Below are 18,555 nucleotides of genomic sequence, written 5' to 3'. Positions count from 1 at the left end.
ATTTTTGACATTTCCATTTGAGACTACTTCACCGAACTTCATATTTTTGATACAGTCAAGTGAATGTAAGAACGGCAGTTCATTGGTCTCGGCTCCATCGCTTTGGTGTGTCAAGTTGTTGCTGGTCGCAGTCTTGCGAGGTAAGTTAACTAGTGTTAGCTAGCGTTAACATTACCTAGCCCAGTGCCGATGGGGGTTGTTGTGCTAAGATAGCATTTAGTTAACGTTAGCTAACATAACCTTGCCGAACAGATAACTAGCGGGGTAACATTGGCCACGTTTTTGTGACGGCTTAAACATTTTCGTGTGTTTTCGGGGCTCCAGCAAAGAACTTGTGAAATATGAGTAGCGGCTACGTTAGCTTGCAACGTCAGTAAGTTAAGTCAAGCTAACATGCCCAAGTGAGGCTAGCCAGCTAACAGCGGCGACTATATGATTAGCTAGCCAAGAGGCTAACGTTAACGCTAAGCAGTGACTGACCTGACATTATTAATTTGATGCTGCTAGTAGAGTTTGTATATTACGTGTGTCGCTGAGTTGTTGCATGATAAATGTTAGTGTTAGCATAGCCGTTTGCTTGGCAGCAGGGTGACAGAAGTATTTTTCTATCACACTATTCTCATAACGTAGCCATAACGATGTTTAACGCAACGTTATGTGCTAGCGTTCTTTAGTCTCGCGCTCAATGCAGTAACAATTTTAACTGTTACATTGTAACAGCTACATATTCCAAACTGAGCGGTCTTAACGCTTAGCCAGCTGTGTGAAAGTATGGCTGTTTTCTTTTCGACCACGTCTCCCTTGTTAATACAGCAGTACCAGTGCCAGCAGTGTCCAGCTCATTTGGATCTTTCTTAACGATAACATTAATCAGTAAGATTTCCGTTCATTAACGGTTAGCGATAACCCGCTGATGGTGGTGACACGCGGACCGTTTTTGCTGTTTCTGGTCTGCATGTAGCTTTAGCTTGTTTGCCATGATACTTCGGGCGCGGACGAAAGCCAACGTCAGCTGTCGGACCAACCGAGCTAGCTCACTGAAAACGGATGGCGTGTTTAGCTCAGTGTTTAGCAGAGAGGGGGAGGGGATGAGGCTGGGCTACAACGAGACGTGCCTGTTTCTGTCGCCTGGCAGCTACTGTAGCTAATGTTAGCCTTCTTTTTTTTTTTGCGTCAGTCAGCTGTCTGTCTGTCGTATTTATTTCGCATTCGGTAAAAAAATAGTCTGTCGGTTTGATATTCGACAGACATTCGGATTATACGATTTCAGCGACTCGAGAGCGCATATTCAGCCTCTCTGTTGTCCCAAACTGGTGGTGCAGGGAGCGGGCGAAGCAGCACAATGTCTCCGCAGCTCCGCTGAGCAAAATATGACCATAGACTGGTGGCTATGACGGTTGGTTAGGGAACGTCAATAAGTTACATTTTTCAAAGGAGAAAAAAATAAAATATTTCCCCCCTATATTTATTCTTTTTCAATGAACAATGAACCTGAAAAGAGTTTAGATGTCCGGACGCTGTTCCTTCCTTAAGTGATTGTGTGTGTGTGTGTGTGTGTGTGTGTGTGTGTGTGTGTGTGTGTGTGTGTGTGTGTGTGTGTGTGTGTGTGTGTTTTGGTGCAACTCCCCCCCCCCCCCCCCCCTAAATTCCTACACTGTGTGCGTGTGTATTTATTTAGCCTATATATATGATTTTATTAGTTATTGCTGTGACAACAATGATATAATACATCATTGTTACAGCAATAACTAATAACATCAGATGACAGGGAATCTAATGGGCTGATCCAGACAGTCACATTATGTGTTACAATTGAGTTCTTCATTAATAAAACATTCTGAGTGTAATGTTACAGTTGACATACAATTGAATGTTGTACTTACTTGTACATCTATGCCATTGACTGTAATATCTATATACCGGTATGCATGTTAGTGACAGTCCCTAACCAACCGCCATTAGACAGTTGCTCTGCCCTTCACACTAATACATATTAAGAAATACTGTAGATTCCTTCTTGATTTGTACACAGTCAGTTTTGATGACTTCTGTGTTCTTGGATTCATTCTACTGTGGCATGTTCCTGTGACATTGGTTGACATTGGCGTTTGGTTCTTGATTAGCTCCTTCTTACATAACACAGATACATTGAGGCAAAAAAGAAAATGTTGGGGAAAGTGGCTGTTTGCATTTTGCTTTGTATTTTCTTACTAAATATAATTTCATCCAATTGGATTGTGGAATTAGCTTCTTGAAGTTTGTTGTAGTCAGGGTTGGTTGAAGTGGTTAAATGATCAGTCTCATCAATCTCAGTGAGATTTTAAATCTCTTTGCATGAGAGGGTTGGCCAACATGGCAGCCATTAAACATAGCCTACATGAAGAAATCAGCTGTCTTGGGACTGAATGTTCTTCCTTCCATTGGCTTTTTCAAGGAACAGGAAGACCTTGTAATTCATTGGCCTTCCACACGGAGCACAAAACTTCAAACTTAACATTTTCACCAATTGAATAATTGAACAAAAAGGCTCTTTAAGTTTTGTATTTTGTTTTCCTTCTTTGATTCGCACCAAAGAGCACCTTCTACCGAATATTTTTGACTTTTGATTTGACAGCTTGTAGCTCTCTCTTTTATTGTTTATATAAGTCAAATTCAAGTTCTGTGATCCTAACCTAATTCTGTCCCTCTCCAAAAGAAACATTTTTTGACTATTTGGAGAGTAAACAAAATGTTAATTAGAATTCACAGACTAAATAATGTCCAGCCTTACTTTACGACCCTGTTAATGTTAACTGTGCTCGTCCTCTCTAGCCCTGTTGAGTATGAGTATACAATGAAGAGACGTGTGGAGGACCAGGAACCAATATTTGCATCGCAGCAGCAGCAGCAGCAGTCACGTCGACTCCCACTTCCAGGTACTGCAGAGAGCTTCCAGCAGCGTGTCCTCGCCCCGGCCCCGCCCCCAGCCTCAGCCCCGCCCCCTACCGTGATAGAGGCGGTCGCAGACAACATGCAGCCCTCCACCGGCATCCAGTACTCCCTCCCACAGGGCTACCAGGTACACTGCGATGAATGTAGTGTATTTGGCTTGACATCAAATCAGACTAAACAATGGCATTGCATGCTTGATTGCTTCCCTGTTAAGCTGGCTCAACACAAAGCTGTAGCGTTTTTATCTAGTTTAAAGTTAATGTTATTCCCATCTGATGAGCAAGATGGAGGCCATCAAAAGCCAAAAAAGTTTTAAACTCAAAATCTAGATGGACAGGACCTGATTCTATACACACAATTGCATTGCAATTGGATAGGGTGACATATTTCTATGCAAAATGTATATTATTATTATTATTATATATATTTTTAGTTTACCATCCCTTGGCAGGTGAGCCATGCCCATGAGTTATTCTAAAAAAAAAGGGGGGGGGGGGGGGGACTGCTTCATTTATTGCTAATTTGGAAATGCCATTTGTAGCCATTCTGAGGAGCGATTTATGTTTTATTTTAGATCTTAAAAGCCACTATGTTTCCTCCTAAAAGGTACCCACAATGCCTCAGAGCTCCAGTGGACACGGACATGTACATGGACATACCAATAGCTCGGCGCCTCATGTGGGGCCCCACTCACACAGCCCAGCAGTCCAGCCCCAGGGCCCTGCAGTGGTCCAAAGTCACGTTCATCCACCCATGACTTCAACCCAAGGACAGCAGCAGCAGTTTCAGCGACTGAAGGTGACTCTCCATTAACACATATAAACGTATATTATACACTAAAGCAAATTTAATGCCAGCCGAGTTGGTTGGTATACAAAAAAATTACCAAACCTGAATTTTAACAACTATGAACTTGCAACTACTTAGCATAGTCTAGTATTGACCAAATTCTAGACTAAGTTTATGTTTGATGCTGCTTTCAAAGGATACAGAAGACAAATTCTCAGTCTAATTCTCACCTAGAAATGAGACAAAAATGTTTTCTCAGCGAGTGATTTTATTTTGTAAATCTATCCAAAACACAAAGATCTCTCTGTGCCCAGCTACGCTCAGGTACCTTGCCTCTTGCCATAAGCCCTTTTCCCACATGCGTACCGGAAAATTACCTGTAAGTCAATATCGGACATTTCCCTTCACACTTCGGCTCGCGCATGTGGGAATCTATCAGCGAAATTGCCTGTATGTGGGGGTGGGGGGGTGGGGGGGCGGCACTGCAGAGCGAGTGGGGGAGTGACGTGTCGGCAAAACTCTGAATGGTGAAATAAGTTTGCTTGTTTATCCGTTCACCTGCATCGCGTTGAAGCACTTTTTACAGACTGGCTTCATTTGATGTGTCCGGGCTTGCCTTCGCTGTCGGCAACGTAAGCAAAATACTTCCACTTTCGCTTCATGCATTTGCCCTGTCGGGCTGTGACTGAAGGAGGAGGACGGACTGTGGCCAGAGAGCGAGCAGAGAGGAGAGGGGAAAATCAGCACAGCACACCCACACATGAAGCTGACATAGGCTACTGCTCTTATTATCACAAGATCATTTCGCCAGTTTGCTTTAATGTGCGCGAATGATTAGATTATGCCCGCTGGAACATTAAGCAACGTGTGTACACCTCGCCCATGAGAGTGTCGCGGAAAATAACTGCACCCGTTTCTCACTAGTATCCGCTAAAGCGCATACCGCTCTTCTGACAGGCTGGAAAGTGGTGAAATCTCCGCGACGACGGGGTCGCGCTTATACCGGCACGGCGCCTTTCTCACATGCAGGCATTAGACCACGTACCGGTCATTTTGCGGTACAAAGCGCATGTGGGAAAAGGGTCATAGAGACAGGTAGGTTTAGCGGTGTACCTGAGGAACAGAGACTTTGCCTGTTCTGTGATCTAGAACAGATTGAAAATGAGATTCATTTTATGTTCTTCTGTCCTCTGTATGATGAATTTAGACATGTGCTTTTTGAAAAAATGAGCTTGTTATATAATGATTTCTTTTATTTGCATGATTACAAAAAACTTGAATTATGTTTTAGAAAGGGAGCATTCCATACAGCCAATTGTATTTCTAAAGCCTGGGAAAAGAGAAAAAATATGCTGTATATTTGATTTGAGTTCTATAATGTGTATGTTTGTGCATATGTATCTAGTGTGTATATGTACAGTATATATATGCATACATACTGTGTGTATATGTATATATGCATACATACTGTATGTTTGTGTTGAATTGTTTACACACCATGCAAGATTGAAGATTGTTGTCTTTAGTGTCTTATAAGCCCATGCGGGCTGGGCAACCTGTGTGCATGACACTTGAATAAAATATCTATCCATCTATCTATCTATGTGTAGGTTGAAGATGCCTTGTCCTATCTGGACCAGGTGAAACTGCAGTTTGGGAACCAGCCTCAAGTTTATAACGACTTCCTGGACATCATGAAAGAGTTCAAGTCGCAGAGGTCAGTTCTAATTTTACTGCCCTTTTTCCCCCTCAACATCTGGAGAAAATCAAACAGAGTTGAATGTGTGTCAAGTTGTGTGGTCTAGTTTTTCACCACATGTAACTTATAGCAGAACAATATCTGCAAGCTACTTTGAAATGTATTCCGGTAATAGTTAATGAGCCGACATCAGTTTTCAGGGATCATCATAATTGGACGTTATATTTTCATGATGTGCTGCTATCCCTTACTGATGTACGCTACCAGGCTCATTATTATTGTATTGTATATGTAATAGTTTGATATATGTAATTGTTTAGTGTAATACTCATTTGCATGTGTTACTTGTGCCTGACAAAGATCTATGTGTGATATTGATATTAAAATGATTGGGAGCTTTCAGTTCAGTGTGTAGATTTGACCTCTTTCTCTTGATCCTGCACCTGTTGTAAGTTTTTCGATGTGTACGCCCTTCTTTCTACCCTTTTCTGCTTAGAAATTAGTGTTTGCTTCAGCACGGCTCTAAACTAACTTTTTTTCATCACTGTCCTGGGACCTATTTTTAACAGTCCCAAAGTGCACATTGACCGTCCCAAAATATATATTATATTTTACATGATCCTTATACATTATCGTTATATTATATTAGGCAGGCATAAAAATGCGGCGCAAAAGGGTTAGGGGTCACGGACGGTAGTGCCATTCTTTACACAGGTGGTGCGTCCCTCCTCAACCCTGGTCATACAGTACTGGTTATACCGCCTTTTGTCACTAGAGGGTCTACGTGCTTTCAAAGTCATTCACACAAAGTGAAACTTCTACAATTCTACTAACTCCTGTTTGGAACGGTATTTGTAAACCGTAACACTTTTTAATCTGAGATATGTGTCAAACTGCCTAAAACTGACACTCAGAGTTAACATGAGTGCAGTGCAAAGACTCACTGGCATGTTGCCCAGGGTTACTATTGGATTCTACTGGACATTGCTGTCACAGTGGGTAAGGACAAATTAATCCTATTGAAACAACCACTGTCATATTATCTATCGATCAGTATGTTACTTGTTAGTATGTGTCTATCATTTAGTAGCATAACTTCAACATGGAAACTCTGAATATGTGCTTTTATTTTATTAATTACAAAATAATGGTGTTCCCGGTGTAGGATAACACCGCCCAGCGCTACTCAGCATTATGATACAGACCAGACCACAGGTTCACCATCAAGAGCAAAAAGAATGATAAATGAATGAAAATATATATATATTTTTAATTAAATAACAACTCTTGAATGTCCCAAATTAAAATAAAGCGTAGGGCCCCAGGGACGTCCTTAGTTTCGAGCCTTGCTTTAGAACAGTGGTTCTCAACTGGTGTAGCCTCAGGACCCACTATTTTCCTTGTCATGAAGTCGCGACCCAAATTTCAGATTTTTTTTTAAACCACTCAAATTTATTGCACAAAAAATAGTACATTAATTTAATACACAATGCCTTCATGCACTGTTATAAACCTCAAATGAACAAAAAAGTGCAACAGAAGTGCAACTAGGGCTAAAAACCAATTTAAATAAGGCAGACTTGAATTACAGGCCTATATGTTTTTAAATTTAAACAAGTCAAACTGGTCATGCTCAGAAAGTCTTATTTGAACTGTATGAAATATGAAATAAAAGGCAGACTTGAATTACATGCCTATATGTTTTTAAACAAGTTAATAATAATAATAATAATAATAATAATAATAATAATAATAATAAAACAATTTAACCTGGTCATGCTAATCCAGTTTCAATAGTCTGAATTTAACTAATATGAAATAAAAAGGCAGACTTTTCTTGAATCACAGGCAGGCTATATGCTTTTTAGTTAAACTGGTCATACATTTTTATTAAACTGGGGCCATGCTAATCCAGTTTCAATCATCTGAATTGAACTAAAATTAAATATGAAATGAAAAGGCAGACTTCTCTTGAATTACAGGCAGGGCATATGCTTCAGCTTGTTAAACAAGTAAAACTGGTCAGGCTAATCCAGTTTCAATAATCTGAATTTAACTCAAATGAAATATGGATTTTTTTTTTTTTTTCAATATCCGCGACCCAATCAAAACGGCCCCACGACCCACCTTTGGGTCGCGACCCACCAGTTGAGAAACGCTGCTTTAGAACATGGACGAACCAGTTGATCGTGACTCAGACGCTGACTCAGTGACTCTCTCACCACAGCATAGACACCCCAGGAGTGATCAGCCGTGTGTCGCAGCTCTTCAAGGGCCATCCAGACCTCATCATGGGGTTCAACACTTTCCTGCCACCGGGCTACAAGATCGAGGTGCAAACTAACGATCTGGTGAACGTGACCACGCCGGGTCAGATCCACTACATCACGCCTCACGGCATCTCTGTCCGGGACCTCCCCCTGACCGGAGCACCGTCCAGCCAGCCCCCCAGCCACCACCAGCACCAGAGTCTGCTGTCTGCTGGCCCGCACACCACCACCGCCCCACCGATGCCCACCCAGTCCACGCCAGCTAAAACCAGCAAGGTGAGAGTGCAAGAAAATGTATTGGACCTGCTTCCTATATAGAATATTTGTATGCCTCCGCCGGCGATAGCCAGGCCGTAGGCATTATGGTTTCGGGTTGTCCGTCCGATGTTCGTTAACGCGGTATCTGAGGAACGCCCCGACGGAAAGTCATCAAATTTGCCTCAAACGTCGACTTGGGCTCAAGCATGAACTGATTAGATTTTCAAGTTCAAGGTCACTGTGACTTCACGAACGCCATTTCCAATCTCAGGAAAGCCTTGACAGAATTTCTTCCAATTTGGCTCAAACGTCGACTTGGACTCAAGGGTGAACTGATTATATTAGATTTTTGTGGTCAAAGGTCTTGACCTTGACCAGGCTCGCCCTGGCTGCTCCTTGATGGCATACCTCAGGGATGCTGGATCACTTGTCCTGGAGCTGGCAACATACAGCTGTCCATGGCTGTCCAAGCCAGACTCCCACCTCTTTCAGTGTCTTCCCACTGGGACTTGATTTTGCTCTTATAACATCACTGATGATGACATCAGTGAAGATGTCACAACTGCTTTTATGACATCACTGATGACATCACAACCTCTTATGACATCACTGATGATGTCACAATGTCTGACATCACTGATGATGTTACAATCTATGACATCACTGATGCTATCATCACTGGGACTGTGTGTGTCTGTCTCTTGTGTATGTGTGTGTGTGTGTGTTACATACATTACGTCATTTGGCAGACGCTTTTATCCAAAGCGACTTACAATAACACATTTTTTGTCAGCAATAGAGCAATCAACTATGGAGCACAGTCTATGACAACTACAACTTCTGAAGGAACAGTGGTACAAGTTTAGGTTAGTGGTACAAGTTTAGGTTAGGTTTTTTTTTTGACATAAGAGCAGCTCTTATGTCAGACAACTAAAAAGTGTACTGACAAGACCTTTCTCCAGCAAGACTATATCAGGGCTACAAGCCACGCCTATCCAATCAGCCCCCGTCGTTCACAGGGGGGTGATTGGGCTTGATGTCACCTGAGAGCAATCCACCAGCTGCCCAGAGTTTCACTCAGAGACAAAAACTAGCCTAAAAGCAACTACTTTTAGAATACAAAGATAGCAGACAGAAGTAACACAGCCTAAAACACTTACCCATTGAAGCCAAAGTTAAAATCACAGACAGGTATCCAGAGAAGAGCAGCTCTTATGTCAGACAACTAAAAAGTGTACTGACAAGACCTTTCTCCAGTGTGTGTGATGTCACAATGCCTCTGACATCATTGATAATGTCACAATTTATGACATCACTGATGGCATCATCAGTGTGGGACACACAGACAGAGCCCTTACTAAATTTGATAGATATTACAGATAGGGATGTCGACGGTTAACCGTTAACCGTTTAACCGCCGACAACGTCATTGGTCGGTTAAGCATGTCGGTCAAACGGTTAATTTGCATATTAAATTGGCAAACGTGTTGCCAATATGGTGTTTTTTTCCCCTCCTTCGCGGTAAGCAACAATGTTAACGTAGCCTAAGTAGTTACTGTAGCAGCATTATATAGGAATTAAAAGCTCCTGCCACTGCCAGAACAACATTCATTTAGAGAAAGGCTTTTCCAAATGCAAAAGCAGTGTGCATTGTCAGCACTGACTGTCTCTCTCACTGTCCGCCTCTCCCCCCGCGTGCGAGATGTGCTCTGTGATAAACTCAGCTCCACACGTGCGCCACACCCCCGCCTCCCCTCTGCTTTGACCAGACGGGAGAAGACTCCCTGCCCTGTGCAGACTACAGCGAGCCAGTCAGTCATGCTCCTTCTGTGTTCCAGCCGCTGTCATGAAACCATGAGGTTACTTTCAATGACGTGTTTCAAAACAAGCTGCGTCTTCCACATCGATTCACTGAGGAATCCACACTTTTACCGTAAATTGAGTTCTCTCCAGGTCTGTCTGTCTCTCAGGTGTAATAATCCCACAACGATTACAGCAAGAGTGAGAATGCTCTTCTAAACACATCGGCTATTAATATATAATTATTTCTCTGCATCTCATATTAGATCGGTAAAAAGTTTGGACAGACTAGGGGTGTCACGGTACATGTATTCGTCCCGTGAGTTTACGGTACAGGCCTCACGGTACGTCGTTTCACGGTACGTGATACGACACGACGAATACGTCAAATCCAGAAGTACCTAAACGCTGTTTGAATGCAATTGAATTAAACGCCACAGAAGAAGACACACCAAAACAACACAAGGGCCATAGAAATCCGCGTTCACAGAATGGGACGTTTTGTGGCGATAAGCTGTTTTGCAAATTCTGTCAACATCAAGCCAACGAGGTAAGCTTGCCAATGTAACGTTACGTAGCCGCGACAAAGTCCTTTATAGTTGCGCGTTGCGGCTAAACGTTACATAACACTGACAAAGCTGTTAACTTGTAAACAAGCAACTTACATCGCGTGGGATGAGTGATGCGGTCAAGCAGACTCAAGCAGACATCTGCGGATGCAGACAAGCAAGCTGCGGTGAGGAAGAGGCGATGACTCCTTGTCATGTTCCAATAATCCATTAGATGCCCGAACGTAATCATATTATGCTAAACATAACTCACATCCAATAACGTTAAGGCGCTGACAGGGTTCTTTCCCGTACTTACTGGGAAAGTGAAACCCACCCTGTTGTCTGTCAGACTGGGGATATCTTTCAACAGGGTTTCTAAGTTCTTCTTCTTCTGCCGTTTTATTCTTCTTCTACTGAATATGTAGGTATTTTGACGTTGACTAAAGAAATACTGCCGCCTAGTGGCCGGATTCCAAATTAGTGCTTACATCAAACACATCAATAGCAAATGCTACATAAAACAAATACAACAGGGGGAGGGGTTGGTGGGAATATTAGGCTACTCCACACATGCGCTCTGTTTACAAACTTGTGTACAATAAAGATTTAAAGTGGGGGGAAATGCCTTTGCCCTGTCAAACAGCTGGAATACAGACATCTGAGAGGGAGACGCACCCCACACTTTGAAAATCACTGCTCTAGAGTAAAACCTTTTTGTGTGGATTGCCTAGATCTTATTAAATAGTGGACATTTATTCATTCCCACATATTAGACACTATTTCTGATGGTAAAAATAGCGTAAAAAGCAGAATTCAGACATATTCAAAGGGGAAAAAACAGAATTTGGGATTTGTTGCTTTTTCCCCCCGTTTTCGTACCGAACCGTGACCCCAAAACCGAGGTACGTACCGAACCGTGACTTTTGTGTACCGTGACACCCCTAACCAGAATTGATGCCTCTGCACTCGTTGGTTCCCAACAGCCAATGCAGTCTCCAGCCCTGACCCCCACCAGCCAGCCCAACCCCTCCATCCCGTCGTACGCCTCACCCCGCTCCCCTTCAGTCCAGTCCCACACCCCAGTGAGCAGCACGCCCTCTGGTGGGCCGCCGCTGCAGAACAACCAGCCTGTGGAGTTTAACCACGCAATAAACTACGTCAACAAGATCAAGAACCGCTTCCAGGGCCAGCCGGACATCTACAAAAACTTCTTGGAGATCCTGCACACCTACCAGGTAAGGGAACACACACACACCGATATAAAAATAGATTCAGGGTTTGACAAGTACCCACCATGATGATAGCTTTTAACTTCTAACTTTCTAACTGGTGCAGACGAGGCGGTAGGATGCATGAGCTTCACCACCTCTTTCTTACCGTCATCTTTTGTAGAAGGAGCAGCGGAATGCTAAAGAGGCCGGGGGCAACTACACCCCGGCCCTGACAGAGCAGGAGGTCTACGCTAAGGTGGCGCGGCTCTTCAAGAACCAGGAAGACCTGCTGTCAGAGTTTGGACAGTTCCTGCCAGATGCCAACAGCTCAGTGGTGAGTGTCCCAGTCAACACACTCTGAGACATGACCCGTTTCAACACAGACTAAATTGGCTCTTTATTCAATGACATTTTGACATGACATTTTCTATAATTCTTGTATCTATTCAAAATTATTTTCTTTGATGTAATGGTCTATTTGCTGATGTAACAGCCTATTTTAACTGTAGGGATCATTCAAGTTGAATCTTCTTATCTAACTGTTGAAATGATGGTGTGTAACACTGTGCTCAGCTGCTGTCCAAGACTACGGCAGACAGGGCAGAGTCGGTGCGTAATGACCATGGCGGCACAGTGAAGAGACCCTTGCTGAACAACAAGCAGAGGCTTAACCAGAATGGGCTGCCAATCAGGAGACCCTCTGGAGTGGGAACCACACCACCTGTCAAGGTATAAACCGCTTTTCTTGCTGTGATGTCATACATAGGCATTGTGACATCATTGTGACATCACTGATGATGTCATCAGTGACACACACGAGAGACTGAGGGAGAGAGGGGGGGGACTGAGGGAGAGAGAGACGGATTGTGATGTCATCAGTGATGTCACTTGAGCAATTGTGATGTCATCAGTGATGTCACTCAAGCAATTGTGATGTCATCAGTGAGGTCATTAATTCTTCGGGGCTGAGGCTATATAAGTGGTGGAAGACGCAAGGAGACTGCTAGTAGAATGGGAAGTGGATGGGTCTTTTTTACTTTATTTTAGTTCAATTTAGTTCAGTCCATTTAGAATCCAGTAGTGGGCTGTACAACAATGCAACAATTTGGATACCAACCGCCGTTAAACACCAAAAAGAAGAAGAAGGGCCGGAAAGCCATAGAAGAAAAAGCCACTGCTCGGGTAGGATAATCTCCCTCCAAAAATGATAATTTTGACCCTCAGGTACCATAATTCAACATTTCCCACCTGGCAACACTGGTGTTGTACAACAAGCAGGCTTACTGGATATTTCCGCTTGTCCAGTAACATTATATAATATAATACTGGTGCGGTAACGTCACATTACAACATCCAATTTATCCACCCGATGTGTTGTTGCTAGGCAACGGCCAGCGTCTGCCATTGCCCATACCATTGTAACCGAGCGTTTTGGGTTCTTTATATATCATATTTAGGAATTATTAAATAACTTGTTTCATTTTCAACATTTAGGAATACATTTGGATTATTATATATATCAAAATACTATAATTAACTATTTTTAATTAACTATAACTATTTGTTGTGTGTCATTTTTTCACCCTTGCAGAAGAAACCCAAGATGTTGGGAAAGGATCATGCCATGGCTGACCTCGGCAAGCACAGCACAGGCACTGAAAACCTATTCTTTGAAAAGGTCAGTATTATTATGGCCCAATTCCACCGCAGCTAGTAGCGCGGTCCCGCTCCGCTCGACTCGATAAATGGTCTCATCCCACCGGTATAAACCGGCCCAGCCCGGTTAGATTTGAGGCTGAGTCGTGCTACTTTTGGTACCTGCCTCGTCGGGGTTCTATTCTGCCAACCCGGGTTCATACGGTGACGTGAAAACATTGTAGACGACTGATTGGCCAGGCAGAATCGTGTTTACTCTCTATCCTACTGACTGTCAATGCAGCGCTGCATACGAGTTTAGTGGGGGGCTTACCTTATCTTCTGTTATGCTTTTCCATCAGTCTTTTTTGTTGCTGCCTTCGCCTCTGGTGAAATAAAATCGGCGCGGTGGTTTCAATTGTCCAAAAGTCCGCTGCTCTGAAGCGCTTGTGTAGTTCAGTGCTGCGTCGGCTCCGCTAGGCCGCAGGCGCTTGGTGAAGCCGGGGTCTTGCCTGGTGAGAGGCCGCGGGGGTAGAGGCTTCACTCTAGCGCAACCCCCGTCCCTCACGCCCGTCCCTCGCGCAGCGCTTTTGAGTTTTGACTAACAACAAAGTGATATCCATTCTCCTGGTCGATTGTCACATTTGCCCATGTACACTGTAACACCCGCCCAACATGCTGTGATGCTATGAGCTGGCTGCTCAGGCCAGGATCAAGGACTGTGGTCATGCCAGCACTGCTCTCTCTCTCTCTCTCTCTCTCTCTCTCTCTCTCTCTCTCTCTCTCTCTCTCTCTCTCTCTCTCTCTCTCTCTCTCTCTCTCTCTCTCTCTCTCTCTCTCTCTCTCTCTCTCTCACACACACACACACACTCTGTAGGTCATTTAGAGGCACCAGTATTTCATAAACAGTTTAAAAGTTCTGTGTATGGATTTAATTGTAACGTTATATGTTATAGCCTACTTCGGAACATGGGCGGAGGGCAGATATGCGGTCGCTATGACGACCAGGTGTGGGCGGGGGCAGATGAACGGCGGTTGAAGCAGAACGTCCATCGGGTTGAAGCAAGTAGAGCCGAGTGGTGACGGGCTGTGCAGGGCTGTAAAATGTGGTGGAAATGAGCCATTAGTGGCCGGGCCAGCGAAGCGGCAGGGCCACTTATTGTATTTGCCTGTATTATTCTTCTTCTCCCAGGAAGTCAGACTTCCCATGCATGAATATAAACCAAACTTTGCACAAAGGTCCAGTCCCATGCCAAACTAAGTTGACGTGAGTTTGGCGCCAATAGTCCTGATGGTGGCGCTACAGTGACCGTCTAAAGTTTCAAACTTTGAAAATTCATAACAAATCAGGCATATGGGGCTACGGCTTTGGCACTTTCACCGAAATGTGTGCCCAAGTGAGGAGAAACTTTTGTACGCTGCAACCTATGGCCAATTATGAAGTCTAAAGACCGCAAAGCTGCAAAAACTGTAAAACTAATTAAACCCTACTCCTCCCACATTTTTTCTTCAAACGACACCAAACTCCAGCATCGACTGTCCTCCACAAAAGTATCAAACAGATTTTTGATAGATCAAAAATTGAGCCCACAGTGCATCAAAATGTTTTACTGTAAATTGTACTTTAAACAGCTAATGCAAATTCTTGCTAAATAAAGCTTGAATCTCCACAGAAAAAATTGACAAGATTTTGCTGTCAGAGTAGTTGAAGTGTACAAAATCTAAGAATTGTATCTCAAAAACTGAATTTTTGACAGTATTTTGAATTCTGCCCTCATGTATAGCCTAAAGAGCATCGTAATTGCCCTAATTACCTAATGATGTGATGTCACTTGAGCAATGACGTCATCAGTGATGTCATCAGTGATGATGTCATCAATGATGTCATCCTTCCTGGCTGAGTAGGACTGGGTGGGTGATGTGTTCAACTGCCATGTACTTAACCTGCTGCCTTCTGCCCCAGCCCTGTCATGAACGGCAGTGTTCTAATCTAAGCAGATTGGATTGCATGCAGCAGATGACAGAAAACTCATCCATAAGAGACTTGACTTGGACTTGTGACTAAAGACTTGAGACACGACTTGGACTATAGCTAAAAGACTTGAGACTTGCCCGGCCACGACCCATTGCTGCACAGCAGCTATAATTATTATTATTGTTTAGTTTTAGTATTGTAATGAAAGGAAGATTGATGGTCATAAGTACAATGTAGTGTTATGATGAGATGACTGATACGGTCACTGAAACTACCAGACTATATAACTTTTTGTTGTCATTGAAAACTTTTGGAACAGGTGAAGAAAGCCCTCCGGAGCTCCGAGGCGTATGACAACTTCTTACGGTGTCTGCTCATCTTCAACCAGGAGGTCATTTCCCATGCTGAACTGGTGCAGTTGGTCATCCCGTTCCTTGGGTGAGCTCACAATTTTAGATCAGAAAACGTCACCGTTGATACTTATTTAATCGATTTATGATCAAAACTCACTCATGTCTGTGGATATGAGCCAGCACTGATATTCCAATGTAATTTGGTAAATATCGGCTAGCAGTGTTTTTGTTCAAACTATCTGTCAAGCCTCGCTAGTCCTAGCAGCAGTTTGACTGATATTTTGATATGATTCCCAGAAAATTCCCAGAGCTCTTTACATGGTTCAAGAACTTCCTGGGCTACCGCGAGTCCAGCCACGTGGAAAGTTTCCCCAAGGAGCGTGCCACGGAGGGCATCGCCATGGAGATCGACTACGCTTCCTGCAAGAGGCTGGGGTCCAGCTACAGAGCACTGCCCAAGAGCTACCAGCAGCCCAAGTGCACAGGGAGAACCCCTCTGTGCAAAGAGGTGAGGCGCCACCTCTTATCTGCCTATGAAAAGTATTACTATCATGCGTCTGCGTAGTGTAGCGGTAGAGTGTGTGGGTGGATGCCTATGTGTCGTGGTCGCTGCACTAGCGCCTCCTCTGGTCGGTCGGGGCGCCTGGTTGGGGTGGAAGGCAACTGGTGGGAATAGCGTGATCCTCCCACCACGTGCTACGTCCTGCCGGTGAAGCTCCCCCTGTCAGGTGAATAGAAGCGGCTGGCAACTGCGCATGTGTCGGAGGAAGCATGGTGCTAGTCTACGGCTCTCCCCAGATCAGCAGAGGGGGGAAATTGGCCAAGTGCAATTGGGCAGAAATTGGTGGAGGAGGGGGGGGGGGGGGTATCAGAAAAAATAACAGAAAAAGAGAGAGGGGATAAAAGAAAAGTATTCCTATCATGAAATACCTATTTGTCTATTAAACAAAGATAACTTTCTAACAAGATCACGGACTATTACAGGTTCTGAATGACACGTGGGTGTCGTTTCCATCATGGTCGGAGGATTCGACGTTTGTCAGCTCCAAGAAGACCCAGTATGAGGAGCACATTTATAGATGTGAGGATGAGCGCTTTGAGGTGAGAAATACTCTACTGTTTAGTGTTTACTTATGCTTATAAGATGAGAACATGCATTGATAGTATACGTTTGCCCCAAACATTTTGGAATACATGCTGTATATAAATTATATTTTGTTAATCGTTAAAATAAGGAATGTTATGGTTTCCAACCTAGCTGTAAATTAACTGCCGTCCCAGCTAACAGGCGGAGATGTCCGTTTCTCCCTGTTGATGTCAGGTGATTGCCGTTAAGCAGAGTGTAGCATAATGCAACCATTGATTTTGAAAACACTCACCTCGGGCACAATGTAGTGACGATAACCTCACGTATAGAATTATATAGACAATTTTCAATGCTCTGGAAGTTATTTTTTAATAGTTGTACAAGAATGAACTGCAGCAAATGGCTGATATCTCCCAACTATGTTGACTGTGTCCAGAGACTAGCAGGAATAAAGGAGAGCGGCAACATACACAATTGGCACAAACTTAAAATAATCCTATCATCTTGTCACCAATGACATCCCAATTTGACGGGACTGATTTGGGAGAAACGATAACTCTGGTGTGATCTCATTTAGGGATGCAGCGGTATACCGTTTGAAAGTATACCGCGGTTTGAAAACGTCACGGTATCAAAACCACTCAAATTTGCCGTCATACCTTCCCCACGGTATCAGCCGTTTCCCCAAAACAAAGTGCTCAGGTCGCTTGCAGAGTGCAGCTTACGCGACCCCTCCCCCTGGCTGCATGCCTACCTAGACTAGAGCACAGTAGAGAGGAGCCGCAAGGACCCCCCTGAACTTTCCCTCATCTAAAAAGACGACGTCGGCCGTATGGGAATATTACGGCTATTGTAAAAACACAAATGGTCCGCGATACCGTGAAACAATCAATTTACTCAATCAATTTACTGAAAATGTAAAAATAGAGCTGAAAATACAACACTCCCACACCCAGGTAGTGTAATAATATGTACATCACTTTATATTGATAAGTTAGTGGACAAACTGAGTCAAAACTACCGAGTGTTGAGTGTTTTACTGAACGCACTGAAATACAAAGTATTCTTATTGTGTCCCTGAACACACGGCTGTGCAAAAAAAGACGACGTCGGCCGTATGGGAATATTACGGCTATTGTAAAAACACAAATGGTCCGCGATACCGTGAAACCGTGGTATTTTTGTCCAAGGTTATCATACCGTCCAAAACTCATACCGTTGCATCCCTAATCTCATTCCCCTTCAGCTGGATGTTATCCTGGAAAGCAACCTGGCCACAATACGAGCCCTGGAGGCGGTGCAGGGGAGGATCTCTCGCATGTCCGCCGAGGAGCAGCTACGCTTCAGGCTGGACAACACGATGGGCGGCTGCTCCGAGGTCATCCACCGCAAGGCCATCCAGAGGATATACGGAGACAAGGCCCAGGACATCATCGACGGGCTCAAGAGGAACCCGGCTGCGTCCGTCCCCATAGTGATCAAGAGGTGAGTTAGGATTTTCTTTACTCGCTTACCTTGTCACAGTTCAAAAGTCCTGGAATTTCAAATGAACCACATAACCCTGTCTGTCACCGTCTTATATTTTGACCAAAGTACTGTTGTTTTGTTCCTCAAGCCATTCTCCGCCTCAAACTTGTTATCACCGCTCAAACGCAATCTTTAGACAAATATTTTCCTGTCCCATTCACAAGGTTGATAGTAGAATTAACTTGTTGAAGACTAGACTCAGCCCTCAGTCTTAATCCGTTTCACTCCTGTAAGACTGAGAATATTACTATTTAAATCTTTGCATAACGTTAGGTGGCGCTGTTGGAAGCCTTGCATCGGAGAACCAATCATGAGTGTTGTGGGCGGGCCTGCTTTCTGGGGGCAGTGACGCTCATGCAGAACGGGTGTCTCGCAAAACATCGCCGCGTTTGCGGAGAAACATATTAATCACTTAGAAACAAACATAACCTGTTAATAATAGAACGTGTTTCATCCGGCCCCGGCGGCT

The 18,555-nt window shown here is 43.9% G+C and overlaps 1 protein-coding gene across 1 annotated transcript in view; it reads left to right on the top strand.

Annotated features, from left to right (window-relative positions):
- The window catches only part of LOC310791401 (paired amphipathic helix protein Sin3a-like), a 32,778-nt gene continuing 14,223 nt past the window's right edge, over positions 1 to 18,555 (top strand). Inside the window, exons 1-13 of the mRNA XM_083653097.1 lie at positions 1 to 140; positions 2,812 to 3,058; positions 3,538 to 3,729; positions 5,331 to 5,437; positions 7,647 to 7,965; positions 11,282 to 11,533; positions 11,691 to 11,843; positions 12,083 to 12,238; positions 13,101 to 13,187; positions 15,439 to 15,557; positions 15,770 to 15,980; positions 16,457 to 16,573; positions 17,806 to 18,044. Coding sequence (XP_083509223.1) covers positions 2,834 to 3,058; positions 3,538 to 3,729; positions 5,331 to 5,437; positions 7,647 to 7,965; positions 11,282 to 11,533; positions 11,691 to 11,843; positions 12,083 to 12,238; positions 13,101 to 13,187; positions 15,439 to 15,557; positions 15,770 to 15,980; positions 16,457 to 16,573; positions 17,806 to 18,044 — 2,177 coding nt within the window. The 5' untranslated portion in view covers positions 1 to 140; positions 2,812 to 2,833. The remainder of the gene's footprint in view (positions 141 to 2,811; positions 3,059 to 3,537; positions 3,730 to 5,330; positions 5,438 to 7,646; positions 7,966 to 11,281; positions 11,534 to 11,690; positions 11,844 to 12,082; positions 12,239 to 13,100; positions 13,188 to 15,438; positions 15,558 to 15,769; positions 15,981 to 16,456; positions 16,574 to 17,805; positions 18,045 to 18,555) is intronic.

This window comes from Poromitra crassiceps, assembly GCF_964638095.1.
Source record: "Poromitra crassiceps genome assembly, chromosome: 16".
In the NCBI taxonomy this organism is placed as follows: Eukaryota; Metazoa; Chordata; class Actinopteri; order Beryciformes; family Melamphaidae; genus Poromitra; species Poromitra crassiceps.
The sequence above is the reverse complement of the archived record's forward strand: the minus strand, read 5'-3'. Positions and strand labels throughout refer to the sequence as shown.